The 22,640-nt window shown below is 40.6% G+C and overlaps 2 protein-coding genes across 2 annotated transcripts in view; one reads left to right on the forward strand and one right to left on the reverse strand.

Moving 5' to 3' along the window:
* Positions 1–22,640, reverse strand: part of LOC310649710 (uncharacterized protein) — a 629,251-nt gene that overhangs the window by 501,567 nt on the left and 105,044 nt on the right. The gene's annotated exons all lie outside the window — the stretch shown is intronic.
* The window catches only part of ARHGAP27 (Rho GTPase activating protein 27), a gene marked incomplete at its 5' end in the record, with an annotated part of 40,139 nt that overhangs the window by 16,231 nt on the left and 1,268 nt on the right, over positions 1–22,640 (forward strand). The window contains 12 exons of the mRNA XM_083378389.1: positions 8,211–8,633; positions 8,938–9,120; positions 10,554–10,621; positions 11,785–11,872; positions 13,080–13,184; positions 13,648–13,746; positions 14,703–14,808; positions 16,443–16,559; positions 16,821–16,919; positions 17,200–17,277; positions 18,092–18,226; positions 22,123–22,228. Of these exons, the coding sequence (XP_083234515.1) occupies positions 8,211–8,633; positions 8,938–9,120; positions 10,554–10,621; positions 11,785–11,872; positions 13,080–13,184; positions 13,648–13,746; positions 14,703–14,808; positions 16,443–16,559; positions 16,821–16,919; positions 17,200–17,277; positions 18,092–18,226; positions 22,123–22,228 (1,607 nt within the window). The remainder of the gene's footprint in view (positions 1–8,210; positions 8,634–8,937; positions 9,121–10,553; positions 10,622–11,784; positions 11,873–13,079; positions 13,185–13,647; positions 13,747–14,702; positions 14,809–16,442; positions 16,560–16,820; positions 16,920–17,199; positions 17,278–18,091; positions 18,227–22,122; positions 22,229–22,640) is intronic.

Below are 22,640 nucleotides of genomic sequence, written 5' to 3' on the forward strand. Positions count from 1 at the left end.
GGTTCCCTATTTTCATTGCGATGTGTTAAAGAAGTATTTTGCTTCTTAAAGCCAATCTAATAAATGGCTTTCACTACATCTTGGTGGCAGCAAAGTTCTTATATTAATTATGCACTGTGTAAATAAGCATTTTCTTTGGTATCCTGGAGTCTTTGGAAATACAGTAGTTCAGAAGAGCTGTGTATAGATGAGCAACATACAAACTGGTGGTCTCATCTGATGGGCTGTGAGCATAACCTTGGGAGATAAGAGCCGTAGCCTAGATAATTGCCTGAAAAATAAAGAGGGTGGGGGTGGAGTAAGCATCTCAGAGGAGACTCCCACCCCAAAGTTGTCTGAAAAGTGAAGATTGGGGGGGTCAGGTTTCCAAGATTCTGTTACCATAACCTTACAATCAAGGTAGCTTTAGTGCTCATAGTTTTAGTATCCTGCCTCAAAGGGCTAACATATCCAGATGTTTGGGGTTAGAATTTCACAATTTCTTGTCTTTGCCATATCCAGAAGGCATTCAGGTAGGAATGATTGTACTTAATTCTGTGTTTTTAAAATGTGCAAATTAGAATATACTATGATTTGTTCTTATTGCCACAGCCTACTTGAAACTAACAAACCAAAATAGAAATTACTGGGGATAACACGTGATGTCTTTCAAATATTTTGAAACTAAGCATCTGTGATTTCTAGTTAGAGTGACCATAGGTCAAAGATTATTACGGTAGTTTAAAACATGTAGAAGGTGGCAGATTATGTGCTCCCTTACTTGATTACTGCATTCTGTTCTTGAAGAATATTGGCAAAAAGGAGGAAATTGGCATGCAAAAGGTAAAGAATAGTTTAAGAGGCTGTTTATCTTTACAGGAAGTAAGAGAAGATTAGTTATTTTGGGCTGTCATTCTATACAATACTCATAAGACATGAACTCCTCAGAAGATTACAGCTGATCTTGGCTGGTTTAAGCAAGAGAGTTTCCAAATATTGCCTCACCCACTCTGTGGCTGAAAACACACAACCCATTTTATTATGTATTAACAGTTGGGTTGCCATGTGTCCAAAATTCTTTGAAGATATTCTCCTTCTGCCCTAACCTGCTCTTTCAAACCAGGAAGAAAAACTATCCCCTGAAACTGGAGAAAAAAGCATCAGACAGCATATAGTATTTGGGGAAAAGATGCTACTGAATATTTTATGTAAGGTGATGATTGACCTACTACAGCAAATTGCATCACAAACTATGCCATTCTTATTATAGTCTAGTCCAGGGGTGTCAAACTCAATTTCATTGAGGGCCGCATCAGCATTGCGGTTGCCCTCAGGGGACTGGGTGGGTGTGGCCTGGGTGGGCGTGGCTATACTGTGTATGGCCTACTGGGTGGGCATGCCAGCTCTACATCATTCGCATCAAGGGTGCCTATGGGGGCCTGGGCAGTAGTGGGACAGATTTGAGGGTCTCTGGCAGGAGGAGGGTCTCTGGGCCAGGGCCAAGGCAGTGGGGGCCGTTCCCTCACTGTTTCCAGGATTGCTTCATGGGCCGCATGTAACCGCGGGCCAGATCCGGCCCCCGGGCCTTGACATGTCTGGTCTAGTCTACCATATTGTACAAATGCAGCCTAATTTTGAATGAATTAAATGAATGCAATTTTCTTAACAAGAACTTCAGAACTAGTTTGTTGTTATCTCTGTTCTAGAGTTGAGAGAGTGGCCCAGGGTCACTCAGTTAGCTTTTGCCTCAGGCAGGAATAGAACTCGTGGCCTCTCAATTTCTAGCCTGATGCCTTAACCACTGCACTAAACTGGCTTTTCATGCAGTACATAGCTGGGGATAAATGTAGATGTCTGCACATATCAAACAAATGCAACAGTCACATGATATATAGTATATCTTCTGTCCATGTCCATCTCTGGAATGTGATCCTCCCTGAGATATTTTCATAGAAGTACTATATCTGGAAAAATGTTTCTGTGTTCCCTTCCTTGTAACTTTGGCTGTGTGTGACTAATCACAGCATCATGAAGATCCAATGAGCCACGAAGCTGAGCATTCTGCTTCCCTGTGACAGTTTTTCTCTTGTCAGGCAACTCTATCTTGGTAGCAGTGAATTGTTGAGCAACTTGGATCTGTTTTTATCTCCTGTCCCCAGTACTTAACATGCCCAAGAATAAATCAACAGCTTCCCCATTTAGAGATAGTCCAGAGTCTGTGGCTTGCTTCTTGCCATTGAAAGTAATTTGTGTGTCCATTCTGTGTGCCAGTATATAGTATATAGCAGAATCATGTTATTTCTCTGTCCAATGTCCATATCAAATATTTCTAAGCCTTAATTCTCTAATATCCATGACTTTGTGGCTATCTTTGTTAATCTGGATTCACCACTTTCTTTTTCTTGAAAATCTGTCCTCTTTAGTATCTTTATTTCTATAGACTCCTTCTACTCAGTGTTCTCTAAATTCCTAGATTACAATTTTCTCATTCTCTGCCAGTAGTACAAATTGCCATACTGAGTAAAGATGGGTAGGAGAAGAGTCCACCAAATCAAGAATATATTAGGCTGAGAAAAACTATTCAAGATTGTAAGCAGGGACTGATCTATACCATAGCCCTGAATGATTTTAGTTACATTAGAAGTTGGTAATCATCAGATTAATTCTCACTAAATTAAATTCGAGTGGCTTGAATCTGGCCCTTTTTTTAAAAAAGTCTTCATTCTAATCCAGAACAAACATTAAATTGTGATTTCAATTAAACCTCATCTGGGGAGTGTGGCTTATTTTTCTTCTCGTAGTCTAAATAGTAGAAAAATATTGAAAGGAAAAGGTTGGGGAAAAAAGACTTCTTCATGTACTCAGTTAAGGGCTTTCTCATTTCTGACCAGGAAAATAATCTAAATTTCTATTTTCTCTTCTGAATTTCTCTTACATAATGGTTTATCAATTATGGGAACAGAAATTCAGTATCTAAGAACTGGATTTGGCAAGGTTGCCACAACACTGCAGTTGATGTAGAAATATACACTTAATAGATACATATGCAAGATAGAGCAATACACATCCCAATTACAGCATCAAAATTAAGTTAAGATCATTTGAAAGGGATAACAGAAGTTCAGAATTAAAAAGCAGAATCCAGAGAAAATACTTGTGTCCAACTTTTATTTCGGATTTCAAACCTTTTCTTTGCTATAGATCTACAATATGCTTAATATATAATTTATTTAGTGGAGTTTGTCAGTAAGTTAGTTTGAGTATTTAATAGTCAAACTATTAAAGACAGCAGGTGAGAAAACATTGCATCTTTGGCAAAAAAAATATGCATATTCATAGCTATGTTCTGCACATCTAAGTACTTTTAAAAGACACAAGTACAAAGATGAGAACAGAGGGGTTGGATGGAAAATACTCCAAAGTTATAGAATGTTAACTATCAGTTTAAAGATCATCCAAGGCAAGGACAATTGCCATGGTAAAAATAAGGGACGCTGAAAGATATAAGTTCTTTAAATACTACTCTACTTTGGAAATGTGACATATTTGAGGGGTACATTGCTGGTTGACTGGGTCCATTAGTAATTCCATGATAAATATAAGCTTCTTCAAATTAAACCCAATATTACACCATCTAATACATCCTCTCTTCTTCTGGTAATAAACATTTTTCCACATTAAGCAAATACAATTCTTATTGCTATTAATAAATATTTATTATTTATTATTATTTTATTAATTCAGTTTATATACCGCCCTACTCCCAAAGGACTCAGGGCAGTTTACAAGGCAAAATTTAAAAACAATACAATATAAAATTAAAATTAAATTAAGTCTAGCCGCAAAAATTAAAATCACAATTTAAAAACATTAAACCCCTCAGTCCAGACCAGATAGCTCAAAGAGCCAGGTTTTTAGGTCCCAGCGAAATGAACGAAGGTTGGGGGCAGTCCGGAGTTCCGTTGGCAGTTGATTTCATAGGGCAGGCGCGCCCACAGAGAACGCCCTCCCCCTGGGGATTGCTCATCGGCAATCCTTGACTGGTGGTACCCTGAGGAGGCCCTCCCTGTGGGAGTGCACAGGACGATGGGAAATTGACGCTGGCAGCAGGTGCTCCCTTAGATAATCCGGGCCCATGCCATTTAGGACTTTATAGGTCATCACCAGCACCTTGAATCTCACCCGGAGGGCAACTGGAAGCCAATGCAGCTCGCGGAGAAGAGGTGTTACATGGGAGTATCGGGAGACTCCCATCACAACTCGCGCGGCTGCATTCTGCACCAGCTGAAGCCTCCGAGTGGTCCTCAGGGGCAGCCCCATGTAGAGAGCATTGCAGTAGTCTAGCCAGGAGGTCACAAGCGCATGGGTGACTGTGTGTAGGGCATCTCGGTCCAGATAGGGCTGTAACTGGCACACCAGGCGAACCTGGGCAAAAGCCCCCCTGGCCACAGCTCCTATATGATCTTCCAAACTGAGCCGTGAATCCAAGAGGACGCCCAAGTTGTGGGCCCTATCAACGGGCGGTAACACCTCACCCCCCATAGTTAACGATGGAAAAGATTGGTTAGTCTGAGATGCCGGTATGCACAGCCACTCAGTCTTGGCAGGATTGAGACGAAGCCTGTTTCTCCCCATCCAAACTCAGACCGCCTCCAGGCAACGGGACATCATGTCGAGGGCATCACTGGGTTGGTTCGGGGTGGAAGGAAAAAGCTGGGTATCATCAGCATATCATCAGCATACTGATGATACCCCACCCCGAAACCACGAATGAGCTCACCCAGCAGCTTCATATAGATGTTGAACAAGAGGGGAGAGAGGACCGACTCCTGAGGAACTCCACAAACGAGAGGCCTCGGGGAGGACCTCTGCCCTCCCGTCAACACCAACTGCAAGCAACCCAGGAGGTAGGAGGAGAACCACTGTAAAACAGTGCCCCCCACTCCCAACCCCCTGAGACGCCGCAGTAGGATACCATGGTCAATGGTATCAAAAGCCGCTGAGAGGTCTAATAGGACTAGGACAGAGGAACAACCCCTATCCCAAGCCTGGCAGAGATCATTCACCGGCACAACCAATGCCATCTCCGTGCTGTACCCGGTCCTGAAGCCCGATTGGTATGGGTCCAGATAATCAGTTTCCTCCAGGAACAGAGGGAGCTGAAGTGCCACCACACTCTCAACCACCTTCGCAAGAAAGCGAAGGTTGGAGACCGGATGATAGTTGTTCAAAATAGCCGGGTCCAGGGCAGGCTTCTTGAGGAGGGGCCTCACCACTGCCTCCTTCAAGGCAGCAGGGAAGGTACCCTCCTTCAAAGAAGCAGTTATTACTGCCTGGAACCAGCCTCGTGTCTCCTCCCAGGCTGCATATACCAGCCAGGAGGGGCACGGGACCAATAAACACATGGCATAACTCAGTCTCCTCATGATCTTGTCCACCTCATCTGGGGTCACAGGATCGAATTCACTCCAGGTAACATTCTGTAGACCAGACATGTCAAACACAAGGCCCGGGGGCTGGATCCGGCCCGTGAAGTGGTTTCATGCGGCCCGCAAAGCCATCCTGGAAACAGTGAGGGAATGGCCCCCACTGCCTTGGCCCTGGCCCAGAGACCCTCCTCCTGCCAGAGACCCTCAAATCTGTCCCACTCCTGCCCAGGCCCCCATAGGCACCCTTGATGCAAATGATGTAGAGCTGGCCACGCCCACCCAGTAGGCCATATGCACTCTAGCCACACCCACTTAGTAGGCCACGCCCACCCAGGCCACACCCACCCAGCCCCCTGAGGGCAACCGCAATGCTGATGCAGCCCTCAATGAAATCGAGTTTGACACCCCTGCTCTAGACCGCGCGATTCCTCCCCGTCAGTCTCTGCCCAGTCAGAATCCAAACCGGCTCGAATCTGAGCGATTTTGTCCATCAGATGATAGCTAAACTCCTTGGCTTGCCCCTGCAAGGGCTCCTCCTTCACCTCCTGATTAAGGAGGGAGCGAGTCACCCTAAACAGGGCGGCCGGGCGATTATCTGCGGACGCGATGAGGGCAGCAAAGTAATTAGACTTCGCTGTCCTCATCGCCGCGAGATAAGACCTCGTAAAGGTTCTTAACTGCAACCGATCAGACTCAGACCGGCTGGATCTCCAACAGCTCTCTAGACCTCGTCTCCGACGCTTCATCTCCCGGAGCTCCACAGAAAACCATGGAGCCCACTGGGATCTGCACTGGGTCAGGGGTCACAAGGGTACAACATGGTCGAGTGCCTCGGTGGCAGCCCTTTCCCAGGCATCCACCAAGGTGTCGGCCGAGCTGTGAGCGAGGGGGATAGGTATAGACCCAAGCGTCGTCAGGAACCGTTTTTGGTTAACAAAAAACTTCTCTTATTCAAACTTCTTAGCATTTTCTTGTTTCCCTTTTCATGCCAAAATATAATATTCTGATTACTAATCTTATCTATCTAGTTGTTATAATATTTCTGTTTCTAGAAATCTATTCTTAACCATATTCAAACATCTAATTAATAATATAATATCCCCTCTAATAGCAAAGCTTCTGCTTTCTTCAGTCTTACTCTAGCTTTCTTCCTTTGCCAACTAACTTTCCAAGTCAGTGCATTTGGATCATCAAATAATTCTTCCTCTATTTTTGTGTATATTATTTGGAGCAAAAGAAACAATTTAGTTAAAGTATTTTTGGAAGAGCTAGCCCATTGATATTTATTAAATAGCCTCCCTCCTTCTCCAATTCCCCACAGTTCTGGTAATAGCTTTATCTTCCATTCCATCGGCTTTCCTTCCTTATTCTCCAGTATGCTCTGAAATCTTGGTTGATAAAATTCTTTTCCCTTTCCAATATTATTGTTATATATCCTTTCTGTCCAGGGAGAAGAAAGAACCATTAAAAGTTGTTTATCAAGTTTTATAATCCAAAATGTTCCATCATATCAGGCAATAGTGTATATTTCTTCTACAGGAAAATAGTTCCACAATACAGTTCTGAAAGTCAGTATTTGTGTTTGTAGTTCAGACAGGCCAATTTTAGAATAGTTTATCATCTCTGCCACACAGATAAGCAGCCCCCAAGCCTTTTCCCTTTTCTCAGCTGCAATCTCCAAAAGTAAAAGCTTCCAAGGCCAACAAGTGTCTTATCTAAATCTGGGCTTTGAGTCAGGTTTCTTTTAGGCATAATAAGTTGTAGTGCCACAAATTCACCACTAGATGGCATTGACACCATTTTCCAGGTTTTTTTTAATCCAAAACTTATATTGTAAACTTTTCAAGTCCCCCTTTTTTAGAAAAAAAAAGTCTTAAAAGCACTTTTAGTCTCCAGATTTCCAAGCCGTGTGTGTGTGTGTGTGTGTGTGTGTGTGTGTGTGTGTGTGTGTGTAATTATATAATTAAATTTAATTAAGTTAAATTGCCACTTTTGGCAGAATTTCAGGAAGAAGTCTTAAAAGCATAAAGAAAGGATCAGGTCTCACCCAGTTTCATCCACATTGCTGTAATATTGCTTGTTGGTGCTTATTGTCTTTTAACTGGCTACATGAATGTATCCACTCTTTCCCTCACCAGTTTGGAGGGCTTCCTCAAATCAAACAGAAGGGCTGCCACCCTCCTGCGAACAACAAGGGTCACCTCCTTGCTTGTCACCTGTAAGGGGCAATTTTCAACCCTCTCCAGGGTCCCCAGCGGGTGAAATTGAACATAAAAGACAGAACCCCATCTTCCTGTGTCTGCCTCACCGTGACATCAAAACTGGAAGCCTGGTTTGCTTGACTTTTGAGTGAAACAGTAAAATATTGGATGTGTTTAATGAATTGTTTGCTTATTAATATCAAAAGTCAGTCCATTGCAAGCAAGCAGCTTTACATCTCAAAATAATTGTAGTTATGGTATTTCTGCCAAGATTGTTTTCTACACTTAATGCACAAGGAGTCTTGAAGATTTTTTTAATTTGTACAAATGTCTTTTTGAGCAGAAATACTGAGTATGGAATAATTAAATTTTTGTATCTTTCCTTAAATTGTATATTATCTGATTTCTTTTGCTATTTGTTATATTGGGTTGTTTTAATGGACTTTATTAATTATTAATTGTTTAAGTGTGATTTCATAATCCTGGCTCCTTAGTAACTAGCCAGGAATTATAGAAGCCATTCAGAGAATGGGACAGTTAGTTAAGAGACAGGTTTCATACAAAGATGTGTTTGGATTACTTTTCTTTATTATTTTCATAGTTGCTTGAAGATGTGGCTATAGATCCAGTATATGTGAACATACAAGAACTTCAGTTGGAGCACAGTACTACCACTGCCAACGATTCCCACTCCCCATTCCAGCAGTGCCTCAGCAACCCCTTGAACAACTGGGAAATTCACACCGACACCAAAAGTGGTCATTTCTTCTATTACAATTCTGTGTCTGGTCAGACAACATGGGAGTCTCCCTTTGAGGCTTCCTTGAATAGTGTGAGTCTTTCCCACTCTCACTGTCCCAGCCCTGACTCATCTGCTGAGTGGAACCAGTATGTAGATGAGGCCAGTGGGCAAATATTTTTCTATAACGCAGCAACAGGTGAGACTTCATGGGAGGCACCAAAAGAAATTCTCAATCCTCCGGAGATGCGGCTTGCACTTACTAGGAGAGCTCCGGATCAGAGGGTAAGTGGATGGGAGGAGAGGTCTATTAAAAACATCAGATACAAAGAAAAATGATAAAATAATAAAGTAAAATAAAATATATTGTGGTGGGGATCAGGCCCATAACTCATAATTATAATTGGGCTAATACCTGGAGAAGAAGCAGATCTTTTAGAGTCCAGCAAGGCTGGATTTGGGGGTGAAGAGGTTGTTCCACAATTCTCAAGCCTTGGGGAAAGAAACCTCTAAGCCAGAATCCCTTCAGCTTTTTGGGGAGGAAGGAAAATTGTTTGTGTATTGATCTCTTTTCTGAATTTTTTTTTAGCCACCAACTCCAGAAACTGACTACCCAAAACTTTCTCCTCATGAACTTGAACTCTCTCCAGAGGAAGGTTATTCTCCTGATGGATCCTACAAGCAATTTGACTATACTGGTATTCCTTCAGCAGACCTAGGTTGTGCCTCCCCAGGCACCCCAGAAACATCAATGTTTAATGTCCCACAGATGGTAAGAATACCTTGGAAAGACTGGGAGCGGGGCACAGAGGGAGATTCAAGGAGGAATTTCCAGACCATGAGAACTGGCCTACTTCCTGGTATTGTGGATGCTCCATCACTAGAGATTTTCAAACAAAAGTTGGGAACACAGTTGGGCAGATCTTAGGATACTTGCCCTGGGCAAAAGGTTGGATTAGAAGACCTCCAAGGTCGTTCAAATCCTATGATTCTGTGGGTACAAGATTAATTTTACAATGAGGCTGAGACATTCTAGTAGAATCAGAGCTCTTTAAATTAAAACATTAAAAATGTAATCACATAGAACAAAGGATTTACTCCATAATGTATTCCCAGTCATCATAATTTCTTCAGAAACCCATGGTTAAGCAAACCACCATTTGCCTCTATGATCCCAGTCGCTGAATGAGATGGACACAGTAAAAATGCCAACCTGTAAAACAGATTCTAAAGTTTAATCGATTGGCATACAAATTCATCTGTTGAAAGAAAGAGCAGGTAAAATGGGTTACTTATTGATAGACGTAAATACAAACTTGAGCGTTGCAATACAGTAGATCACAATCCTGGAGAACTGTTGTATGCATGCCTGTATGTTGTTTACTGCTGCTAAAATTATTATACTTAGATGACCACTTCTGGCGATCGCCAGAGTACCAGTAGTGGATCTAGTCGTGACAGCAGTCCTTTTGCAAGTTGGTCCCCCAACCGGTCAGTTCACCCTGGGTCAAAAGATGAGCAGGTATGGAAGAAAGGGTCTCTGCTTGCTGATAGCAGATCTAAAGAGGGGTTTTGATAAATAAATTAAAGGGAGAAGCCAACTAGTATCCTGATCCTTTGCACAGTTTAAACCAGGAGGACCTTTTGGAAAGATGGAGGGATTGATGAGAATAAGATGGCCAAACAAGCTACCACTTTCAAACAGCCAGTTAGTGCCTGCAATTGCAATTTCCACATTGTCCATTTCCTGATCTTATTTCCTTAAATTGTAACTGAGAGACCAAGCCTCACCGCAGTAGAAGAAACGAATTATTTTCTCTCTAAGGAAGATGAAAAGGGGCTCCGATTTTAATCAGTTTGATACTGCAAATATAAAATGTCTACTGACTAGGCTCCCAATTTTTAGTATCTTTCCTGTACTCGGGATTAAATTAGGCAATATCTGAAGTGTTGTATTGTCTTGATTCCTAAATTTATTTCTTACAGTGGCCTTAAGCCAAATGATGACAACCACGCTTGGGAAGTGAGGAGAGTCTACCCCTCCTCCCAGTGACTTTGGATTTGTTTAAAAGCAATCCTCAATGACATGAGGTTGTTGCTACTGACCCTATCTAATAGCATAGCCATCCTTTGCTCTGATGATGGGGTTTTCCCCAGCAACTTGGACAAGATTACATCACCGTTTCTTTTTCTCCATCTCCCCAGCTGAAATCTCTTGAGAAAGCTGGGATGCTCTATCGGACAAGAACTGCTGATAAAGGGAAACGCCTGAAGTAAGAGGAGCCTGTTTTGTATGTTTTGTGGACTTATTTCAGTTTTTCTGATGTAGGGAGAGGCAAGAAGGAAATTTGGAATAGTACTTTTTTTCTTGCTTGGAACTTGAGTTACTCGGACCATTAAAAATATGGGGGGTTTTCCTACAACAATAAGCACTTGCAGTTGTGGAATAGATCAGTTGATGTTGCTTTCTAAGGTCCTGCTTCTTCCTTGTTCAGTCATTCAAGGCACAAGATAAAATCTCTTCTCCCGTCCATAGCAGCCTAGATATCAGAGACTTCTTAGGCATTTTAATTCCTTGCCTCTAGATTGGTATAGGTCTTTAGCCACTGGTGGAAATGAAACCATATTCCTGAGCTACTGCTTACAAGGAAAGTAGTGGTACCCATTGTGTTCCCCCCACCCCATCCTAAGAAATCCCCCTTAAACATATAAGTGTTACCATTGAAATAAAAGGCAAGGATCTAACCAAAAGTGTGTGGTGAGCTTTATAATTCTGTAAGGCTATTTGAAAATGCTGGCTCAGGCAAGTATCATTTGAGAGACTTAAGCATATTTTGTGAAGGGAATGCATCACTAATAAGTTCACTAACAAATCATTGCTAATTAAGTAAAAGCAAGCAAGGTTGAACTTAAATAAAGTAAGTAATCAGTAAAATTAGAAGCTGCTTTAAGCTGTTGAAGGTATTTGCCAATTGCCTATTGCCTTCTTTGGCACATTTGCAGGAACTAAATGGGTCTACATTACCGTGAATAAAGGCATTCATTGCAGAACAGTTACCTGTTTCTCAGCTTTCTGCCAACTCCTTTTTGATTTACTTGTGAGCAATTTGGAACTGAATTATTGGCCTCCTGATTGTGCCTCTCTCTTATTCTTCAGCTATATACTATATTGTCTGTACTGCATACTACTTTGAACCCATTTTCTCATCATGACTGAGTTGATCATTCATAGAGACATACTCCTTTTATATGTTGATTGTTAAGAGCAATGTGTGTTGAAAAATGATGAGGGAGAGAAAGTGAGAACATTGATGTCTATGTTTGGATAGTTATACTATTTTTTTCCAAACTGAAATCTCTCCCTTACACTTCAGTTTATGCCTACCCAGTTAATGTTATTCTGTGAATGATGTGTCCTCTCTTTACTTTCTTTTAGGAAGAACTGGACTTGTGTATGGACGGTCTTGGAAGGTGGTGCCTTAATATTTTTCAAGGACTCCAAGCATTCAGCTTCCAGTGGTATAGTAAGTCTTCAGCTTTAGCTTCCTGTTCTGAGATAACCAGTTGATATTCCAACAGAATAGAGATCTGAAGAGATTAAAATTTACAAATACAGTTAATTTAAAAATCATCTTCCTTTATATGAATCTGTTAAATTCTTAAGGTACCTTTAGAAGTCTTTTCTTCTCATCTTCACGGTTGCATTTGGTTAGCAAAAATCCATTTGCAGACTTTGAAATACTTGTTTCCCTATGCGTGTGAATAAATTTTCTGTTTGGCTCTTATAATTTTTACAAATTATTTTTTAATTATATATGTCTGCTCAGAAAAAAACAATTATATATGTTAATAATATGGTACAGCATTAAAAGTAAAGCAAAATTAGTATGAGGAAGACTTGGACAATTACACTGTATATAAAATAACTTTTTTAAAAAAATACCAAATTGCTTTGAAGTTCTCTTTCTTGCCTCTTTATTGGATAAAACTTAATTAGATGGTGATGAATTTCATATGAGTCATCCTTATGTGGAATTTCAGAAGAAGTTTTCCTTCATTTTGCCCCCGTCCCTTATTTTATGCATTTGGTTCATTGTTTTTTCTTTTTTGGAAGCCCTGCAAGTTGTTACTGCAGTATGCTCAGCTACTTATTTGCTAAACTTTATTTGATCTTTTAAATGATGTCTCTTTTTGTCTTTAAGTCTGTTCCTTGCTTCCTTAAGCACTTTGTTGGAACAATAAGATAAATGTTTTTCATAAACTATGGCCAAAAAAGGTTACTGGGCCCATAGCGCCTTTCTTATAAAATTAATGGTTTAGTTGGGATGCAATTTTTCCTTATCATTCCCAGCCTTCCCATTGGTAATGTTAACTGTGTGATGAAGTATTAGTTTAACATTTATGGAGGACACAATGATGGAGATAGTTGCCTCTGTAGACATCTCTAAACCTTACTTTAAATTAGAAACTTTTCTGTTTTCATTTATATTCACACCAATTGATTAGGAATATGTATGCATAACTAAAATCTTACTCACACAGCATACTTTGGCCAAAAATCTGGATTTCTGTGGAAGCAAGATATATTAGTCATAGTAGAATAAATGGAAATTTGTATTATAATTTGTATACTGGATAGATATAATATTATAAAGGAAGATGGGAGATCAGTGAGTAATGGTCCAATCTGAACATTTGTGTTACTTCTACTTTTCTTCTTTGCACATTTAGAAACATCCCTCTGTGCTAAGTAGTCCAGAGTTTAAAGCAAATCTTCATGGAGCATCTCTTTCCTGGGCCCACAAAGACAGATCAAGTAGGAAGAATGTCTTGGAGGTAAGGAAAAATGATCATTATTGCCAAGTATACCAGAGTTTAGAGAAAAGGAAAGAAATGATCCTCTTCCCTGGACTATCTCTGCTATATGTGGCAAAATTAAAAGGTATTTCTCTTACTGTCACAGTTGCTTTAGGAAATGTATCTTATACTGCTTGGAGAAAAATGATAAGGGATAATAGGCAACCAACTCCTGTACCTATAGTTATGGTGGGGGAGGGTCTCCAAAGCACCCCATTATTTGTCAGAGCTAGCCTGCTGTTAAAAAGAATCAGTTTAGTTATTTCTTGATATGGATTACTATTATGTGAATGCAATGTGCTTTATTCTAAGCCACTCATAAAATAATTCTAAAAACCAATGAAGGCTTGCAAGTGCAGTTTGATAAATTAAAGCAATTTTCAATATTTGTGGAGAACAACTTTTACCCAGGTATCACATACAAATGCTTGCTCTGTTGTAGCTGAAGACACGGGATGGCTCAGAGTATTTGATCCAACATGATTCGGAATCCATTTCCAGCATGTGGCACGATGCAGTTAGTAATAGAATTGACAGACTGGTACGTCTCTTGTTGCTGAATCTATGCTATCCCAAATGAACCAGGTATCTTTTTCATATACTGTTCAGCACAGGGTGGGAGCCATGAGGACGGTATGTACAAACCACCTTCACTTAAACTCTCAAAGATATAGATGCTTTATTATGTTGCTATATTTAGTCTTTTCAGAGGTTACTAAACTGCATCAGTTCTCATCATTGGCTGTGCTAGTTGGCATTGCTGGGAGTTGATTATCAGCAGAATCTGGAAGGATACATATTTCTTATTCCTAACATTCAACATGGTAGAGTTAAAATCTCTGAGTTATTTTTTTATGTTGTGGTTCCTGCAAGTAAATGAATTTCTTGCAGATCAGGGACATGTAAGAGCATCAGAAGAAGAATTTTTTTAAAAAAATGTTTCCTTATTCCAATGCGGTACAAGTATTTTTTTTTCTGCTAGAAAATTCTTTTTAAAAAAAACAGTTGAGGACTCTGGTGGAGAAATACAGCAATTCTTGAGCTTTAAGTCCTACAAATGTAATGTTGTTTTAAAAACTTTCTTCTTCATGAGCTCAGATAAAAGGAGAAGGGATGGCAACTGGTAGAGAGTTTTCCTTTCTCTTCAGCAATGAGCAAGCTGGTATGACATAAATGTATGCAAAACTTGTCATTGAATTTAACATGCACTCAAACTTTCTTTGTGGTTTTTGCACACAAAGTAATGCTTTTTTTCTGCCATTGCTCTGCCTCATTCATGGGATTTCATAGGAGCATCCAGATGACACTCATTTTCATTTGTAAATCTTTTATATTTGTTACTACTACCATTATTGTCTGTCCAAAAGAAAAAGAAAAAATGGAGGGAAAGGTGGAATATTTATCAATTGCCAGGGGAACTGGCAATATTAGGATTTCATAGTTCTTCTAGCTTTTTGGCAGGGATGACAATAATTGTTCTGTATTTCTTTCTTTCAGTCTATAGATTTCCCTTTGGAAGAGGATGATGATAATTCAGCAGCTGTAAAATCCAAGGAGCAAACAGGAGGGAACAAAGAGAAAGAAAGTGAAAAAAAGCATCCAGGTTTGTGCTCTGTTTATTGGCAAATGTATGTGATCTGAGTTGACAACAGTGATACAAAGTGTGTGATGAAAATGGAAATGGAAACATCACATATGTTTGCAGATTAACTAGTTCAACAATACCATGGTCATACTTATCCACGGATACATAATAGTTTTTCAGGATTAGGATTTGTTAATCCCTCTTTTACCTAAAATACTTAAAAAGGATTTAGTAACCAGGATTTTTTTTTAGGACTTCAAGTCACCATAAAATTAAAGGTTGCTACTGAATTAGAATTTGTTGGATATTTTTTTTCAACAGTGGACCTTTGTTTTTGTTCTGACAAACAATGTTCAAATTTCACCAATGAAAACGCCAATGCAGGCGGTTTCTTTGTTTTGTCTTTTTTTAAGGGATTTGATGGAGAAATGGCAAAATGCTGGTCTGTTTTGTAATATTTTTTTCCTTTTAACTAGGCAAATTGACAAAGATTTGAACTAAATTTCTGTTTCAAGTCCAAGTGACAGGAACAACAGTTGTAAAATTTTCTTCAGTTCACAGAAGACATGGCAACAAAAACGAAAGCAGTTGGCATTTGCTTTCATGAATGGGAAGGGAAAAGAAGTAGGAGACAGAACATCTGACTATTAATGTGACCAAGGGGGAAAATGTGGTTGAAATCCAGAAAAGAATTTTGTAAGCCACTTTAATTTCCAACTAGTTTATATACAGATCAGCAGCTGAAGGCTGCAGTGTGGAAAAAGCTAAGGAGGACGCTAAAACTGTAGCACACTAAGCCACATATATTGAAAAAGGGTGTGTTTCTTTACAAGTTGTGAAGGAGGTTTGTATATGAATCAAAAAGAAACAATTCTGGAACGTGAAGATTAAAATAAACACATAATAGAGCAAATTCTGTTATATTTCTAACCTATTTTCCTCCAAATGGGTGGGGATGTATAGAAGATCTAGCTCTATACCCCTGAAGGGCACAGGGTTTAAGGAAGAGTGCCTTACCAGATTGCGAGCATTATCTTTTGGATAGTCTGGATCCCTGCAAGTTTTGATTGCTATGCTTGCCCAGGAAAGGAAGGATATTTACATAGAAGATCCCCATATTGATAAGGCTCCTGATGTTTAGGAGGAAGAGTGGCATATAACTAAAATAAATATGACTAATGGCATTTGTAGTATAACAGTAATTATAATATTTTTAAAAATAATAGTTTTCCATGCCTGACAGTAGAAACTCTTTATTTCCTTTCATATTCTTTTTCTTTTATATATTGATGTTTGAATATTTGTAAAGATGAATCTTCCTTCAAGTTGAGTTTCATTTCTACTCATTTCATGAATGTATTTCATAGTATTCTTGATAGCAGTATAGAATAGAAACCAGTAGAGAGGCATTTGTGAATTGATTTTATTCTTTCAGCTAGAAGACTACACATCGTCCCAAACGACTTATTTTCAAAACAAGGGAACTAATAGCATGTGTAAAAAGCCTCTAAAATAACCTTGGTGGAGAAACTTAAATTTTCTCCTGCTGCTGCTTTTTTTCCCTCTGAAAGATCAGGAAAAGTTTCAGCACACCTTTAAAACAATGCTCCACTCCCTATAAGAGTACTCTAATGCCAGTTATTCCTTTGCAGCTTTCTGGCACTCTCATACTTCTGACAGTGATTCCAACAAAATCCGCAATGTGCTCAGAAAATTTCTGCTGAAGCGTCCATCTCTACAGTACCTGAGGGACCGAGGCTACATTAAAGGTATATTCCCTGGAGAGAAAGAATGATGTTTAAAAAATGACCTTGGAGTGCCACTTAGGCCCACAGTTGGGTCATCATTTGCTATATAATTGTAGCCATTTTAAATACTTTTAACATTTAAGCTACAAGGGGCTCAACCACCTCTTGCCAGGGCAGTACTGCCCTCTAATTGGAAGGAAATTAATTTAGAAAAATAATGTAATCCATATTTCTTGCCTGAGTTGATATGGGGGGTTTTGTATTGTTGTTGTTTAAACTCAGATCAGGTGTTTGGATGTCCTCTTCAAGTTCTCTGTGACCGTGAAAAGAGTACAGTGCCTCACTTCGTCAGGCAGTGCATTGCCACCGTGGAGAAAAGAGGTATGCAATACTCTACATTTCACCTAAATTGAAAATCTGAGCCCAAACAGTCCACATCTTCAATTCCGTGATGTGCATCCATTATGCAACTTGATCAGAATTTCCATAACATTTATATTTTGAGTCCTTCATTTTGTTTTGTGACTCATAAAAAGCTGTACCAAAGTTGTTTTTGGTACGGAAGCAAAAGAAATGAAAAGTGTGAGAAAAGGCCCTTATTTTGCATCTATTTTTCTCTTGCAAAGATAGAGATAATAGCTACAATTTTTCTGTCTCTCAGGTTTGGATATTGATGGACTTTACCGAATAAGCGGTAACCTGGCTACAATACAAAAATTGCGCTACAAAGTTGACCATGGTAAGCCACTGTGACTTGTAAGTGGGATTCCTTAGTAAGGCACAATGTCCATTGCCTGTAGAAGATTCCAGGTTTGTTCATGTCTGTGAATAATTTTGAGATGTATATAAGAGGCTTCCTGAAACCTGGACAGTATCCAGGGATGTTGGTATCAACATCTTTCCAGAATGCCTAATAGAATATCATGCATGATATTCTAGCATGAAACAAATGTTTCCCATCCTACAGTCCAGAACCCACATGGACATAGTAGGATGCATGGAGAAACAGACAAGGATTCGGGAATCAACCTCAGTTGACTGAGCTTCTCTCTTGGAGCCACTTTCCCATGTCATGGCACACACTAGATAAAGCAAGGTGAGGAATGTCTAGCTCAGTGTTTTTGAAACATAGCAACTTTAAGATGTGTAGACTTCAACTGCCAGAATTCTGCAGCCAGCATGCTGGGAGTTGAAGTCCACACATCATAAAGTTGCAAAGGTTGAATAACTGTGATCTATATAGAACTTTCTAACATTAAAGAGTTTCACCCTTAAGAGTTCTACCCTAATCCAAGATGTTCTCCAGATAGTACTGAATTTGACCTCCCTTCTGAAAATTAAATGCACTCTGCACTCACTTTTGAGGGAGTTGCCTTTTCTTCTTTGGCATGGTTCTGGAGCAAATATTACTGTATTGTTCTCTGGTCCAAGGATTGTGAATAAATGTTCATCTAAAAATCAACTATAGCTGCATTGCTATCATTATCTCTTTCTTCAGTGCTATGGGACATGGGATGTTACTGTATATATTGTAATTTTCATTAATTTTTCAGATGAGCATTTGGATCTTGATGGTGGCCGTTGGGATGATGTTCATGTCATCACTGGGGCACTCAAACTCTTCTTCCGTGAACTGCCTGAACCGCTCTTCCCCTTCAGCTACTTCGACAGACTAATTGCTGCTGCTAGTAAGAAAATATTTTACTCTTGGGAAGAATAAAAAGATTATTTAGTGGCCAACTTTGAATACCAAAGCCATAGATTTTCTGACTGTAAGACATTATCTCCCATAACTAAAGTGTGGTCAGACTTCAATATATATATAGAATGTTTTTACATTCTATTGGGGGTGAGGGGTTGAATTAGTCTTGACTCCTGATGAGTGTCTGGACTAATACTTGAAATTTTCATGGCAACTATTTCAAAGGCGACTTACTACTTCTTTCTTCCTAGTGACTACCTCAAAATTATCAATTGGTTTCATGCCTAACCTGTACTAATACTTCCAGAACCAGAATTTTGAGTTCAGAAAGGTGATTTGAATATTCTGCATATAAAAATTCTTTCTCCAGGTTATCTACATTTCAGTTGTTTCTCTTGTTGAAACAATTGAAAGTTAGAAAATGTGTCAATCTAGCAAATTACCTAGATTGATAGCAGAAGTTACAGGTCTATTTTTATTCTGCCCATTCTCTCCCATTGCTTATTTATCATTTAAAGCAGAGATAGAGAATCTTGCAGCAACTGAAGATCACACTTAACTCTTTTTAAATTGTGGTTAGGTACTTGGCAGACAGAGAGTAACATTAAACCTGGGCATGGCCAGGTCAAAACAAAAAGAACTAAAAATGAGTACATTTCTGTGGATTATAGTATTTAAATCCAGTTTATTTTTTTTTATTTAAATCCAGTCAAAGTTGTTAGTATATAGAGCCAGTTTTGTCTAGTGGTTAAGCCACAGGATAGAAAGCAAGAGACAGTGAGTTCAACTATTGCCTTAGCCATGAAATCAGCTAGGTAACTTTGGGCTCTCTCTCAGCCCAGCCCACCTCACAGGGTTGTTGTTGTGGGGAAAATAGGAGCAAAATGTGTTGGATATGTTTGCTGCCTTGAGTTATTTGTAAAAATAATAAAGTCAGGGTACAAATAGATAAATGATAAATTATTTATTTATTTATTTATTTATTTATTTATTTATTTTATTTTATTTGTATACCGCCCTTCTCCCGAAGGACTCAGGGCGGTGAACAGGGCCATAAATACCAAAATAACCAAAATACAAAATTAAAAACAAATTAAACAAAGTGCCCAAATGTAAAAATAAATTATATTAAAACAATAATTAAAACCCAAACCCATCAGACCAGGCCGGCTTGTTCAAACAAATAGGTTTTTAGATCATGTCAGAAGGAGTGAAAGTCGGGAGCCATCCGGAGCTCAACCGGTAAATGGTTCCAAAGGTCAGGCGCACCCACAGAGAACGCCCTCCCCCTGGGAGCCACCAGACGGCATTCTCCGACCGGTGGCACCCTAAGGAGGCCCTCTCTGTGGGAACGCACTGGGCGGAGGGAAGTTGATGCCGGCCGCAGGTGCTCCCTAAGGTATTCCGGATCCATACTATGTAGGGCTTTGTAGGCCATTACCAGTATCTTGAATCTCACCCAGAAGTTAACCGGAAGCCAATGCAGTTCACAGAGCAGAGGTGTAATATGGGAGACCCCCAAGACAACTCGCGCGGCTGCATTGTGCAACAGTTGGAGCCTCTGAGTGGTCCTCAAGGGCAGCCCCATGTAGAGAGCGTTGCAGTAGTCTAACCGAGAGGTCACGAGCGCATGAGTGACTGTACGCAAGGCATCCCGGTCTAGATAGGGCCGCAACTGGCGCACCAGGCGAACCTGGGCGAAGGCCCCCCTAGTCACAGTTACTATATGATCTTCTAAAGAAAGCTGTGAATCTAGGAGAACTCCCAAGTTGCGAGCCTTATCTACGGGGGGTAATAACTCACCCCCCATAGTGAGAGATGGAATGATCTGAATTTCCTGAGATGCTGGCACGTACAGCCACTCAGTCTTGTCAGGGTTGAGCTGAAGCCTGTTCCTCCCCATCCAGACCTGGACCGCCTCCAAGCAATGGGACATCATGTCGAGGGCATCACTGGGGTGGTTTGGGGTCGAAATGAAAAGCTCCAAAGCCACGAATGATCTCACCCAGAGGCTTCATATAGATGTTGAACAGGAGAGGTGAGAGGACCGACCCCTGAGGAACTCCACAAACAAGAGGCCTCGAGGTCGATCTCTGTCCCCCTGCCAACACCAACTGCAAACGTCCCAGGAGGTAGGAGGAAAACCACTGAAGAACCGTGCCTCCCAATCCCAATCCCCTGAGACGCTGCAGCAGGATACCATGGTCGATGGTATCAAAAGCCGCTGAGAGGTCTAATAGGACTAGGACAGAGGAATAACCCCTGTCCTGAGCCCTCCAGAGATCATTCACCAGAGCGACCAATGCCGTCTCCGTGCTGTGCTCGGGCCTGAAACCCGATTGGTACGGGTCCAGATAGTCAGTTTCCTCCAGGACCAAAGGGAGCTGATGCGCCACCACGCTCTCAACAACCTTCGCAAGAAAACGAAGGTTGGAGACCAGATGAAAGTTGTTTAATACAGCTGGGTCCAAGGTAGGCTTCTTGAGGAGAGGTTTCACCACCGCCTTCTTCAAGATGGAGGGGAAACAACCTTCACTCAAGGAAGCAGATATCACTGCCTGGAGCCATCCTCGTGTTCCCTCCCGAGCCGCATAAACCAACCAGGAAGGGCACGGGTCCAATAAACAAGTGGTGGAGCTCAGCTTCCTCATAATCCTGTCCACTTCCTTTGGAGTCACAGGATCAAACTCCTCCCAGATAACATCTACAAGACCACCCATGTCCTGATCGTCAGACTCTGCCCAGTCGGAGTCCAAACCAGTCCAAATCCAAGCGATTTTGTCCGACAGATGTTGGCTAAACTCCTCGGCACGACCCTACAAGGGATCCTCCCTCACCTCCTGATTAAGGAGGGAGCGAGTCACCCTAAACAGGGCGGCCGGGCGATTATCTGCGGACGCGATGAGGGTAGCGAAGTAATTAGACCTCGCCAATTTAAGGAGCTTCCTTCAAATAACGTTACAAATCAAAAGTGCTTTTTTATCAGCAAATTGCAATGAGGAGATGGTTAATAAGATCACATTAGAGCTCTATTTGGGAAAAATAACATAGATTGCCTTTTCCTGCCTTGTGACAATTAATACAAGTAATGATAACCACAAATATCAACATCTGATGGTCCCAGATGGTTATTGCCACATTGGATGCGAATACCAAAAAATCTTGGGACAGCGCATGAAAATTTCCCTCTGCCAATTACAAAAGGCCATTCTACCGGGATCCACACAGATATATATTACAACTTCCTAGGTTCTTAGAAAGAACTTGATGCATATGAAGGCCAACACAGCTAAAGAACTGCCAGCTGTGATTTTACATAATGTTTTTATTGAACTAAAAAAGTTGTGAGAAAAAAGAAAAAATACAGAGTTAAAAACATGGACACAAGCAAAAGCAAAAAAAGAGAATAGAATGGGCACTTCATCATAAACACATAGAGACCACATATGAATAATATACTCTTTTTTGGAATCTGAGGAGTCATGGCATGTAGCAACCCAGGCTTGCATAGCCTTTTTTGTAAAAAGAAAAGAAAAAGAAAGAAAGAAAGAAAGAAAGAAAGAAAGAAAGAAAGAAAGAAAGAAAGAAAGAAAGAAAGAAAGAAAGAAAGAAAGAAAGAAAGAAAAAGAAAAGAAAAGAAAATCATATTAGGAGAATGTGACTTCTGGTCTGATATGCACCTTCCCCACCCCTCCTTTTACTCTTGACTGCTGGGAAGAGCAAGGCGGCAAGAAAATACATAAATGGTATCGTGTCCTGTGTTTCCATCTCAGTGAAAAATAACAGTGGAAAAACTCCAGACAATCTGCTGTTACTTCTTAGAATTATTTATATATAAAGAACAAAATGACTAAAATCTCCTTTTGGGGGGGGGAACTGCAGAAACTATAGACCCCACAAAGCGAAGCCATCACTTACGAGAGATTGTCTATTCTCTACCTCCTGCTAATTTCAATACCATGAGGGTTCTCTTCCAGCATCTTTCCAGGTGAGCAACATCATTTTCCAGATCTTTTAGTCGGTTTCGGCCAGGGGTCAGCAACCTGAAACAGTGAAAGAGCCACTGGGAACCAGTTGCCTCACAAAAGGAAAAACTGGGAGCCACAAAAAATATGTGCACATGCGTGTACATGCGTGCATGTGCAGAACAGGGTTTGACTGAAGAGTGGAGCCAAGGCGAGATATGCACCTACCCTGCATATTTGAATTGATTGGTTGAACTTTTTTAGTCCCACTTTTTTTTGGGGGGGGGACTGCACATGGCAGAGGACTGGGAGGTGCAAGAGACAGCTGAAAGAGCCGCATGCAGCTCCGGAGCCGCGGGTTGCAGACCTGTGGTTTAGGCTGTTAAAATACTAACTTTACAATAAAAGCAGCCCTGTGACCATAGATCCTTTGTA

This window comes from Vipera ursinii, assembly GCF_947247035.1.
Source record: "Vipera ursinii genome assembly, chromosome: Z".
NCBI classification, from domain to species: domain Eukaryota; kingdom Metazoa; phylum Chordata; class Lepidosauria; order Squamata; family Viperidae; genus Vipera; species Vipera ursinii.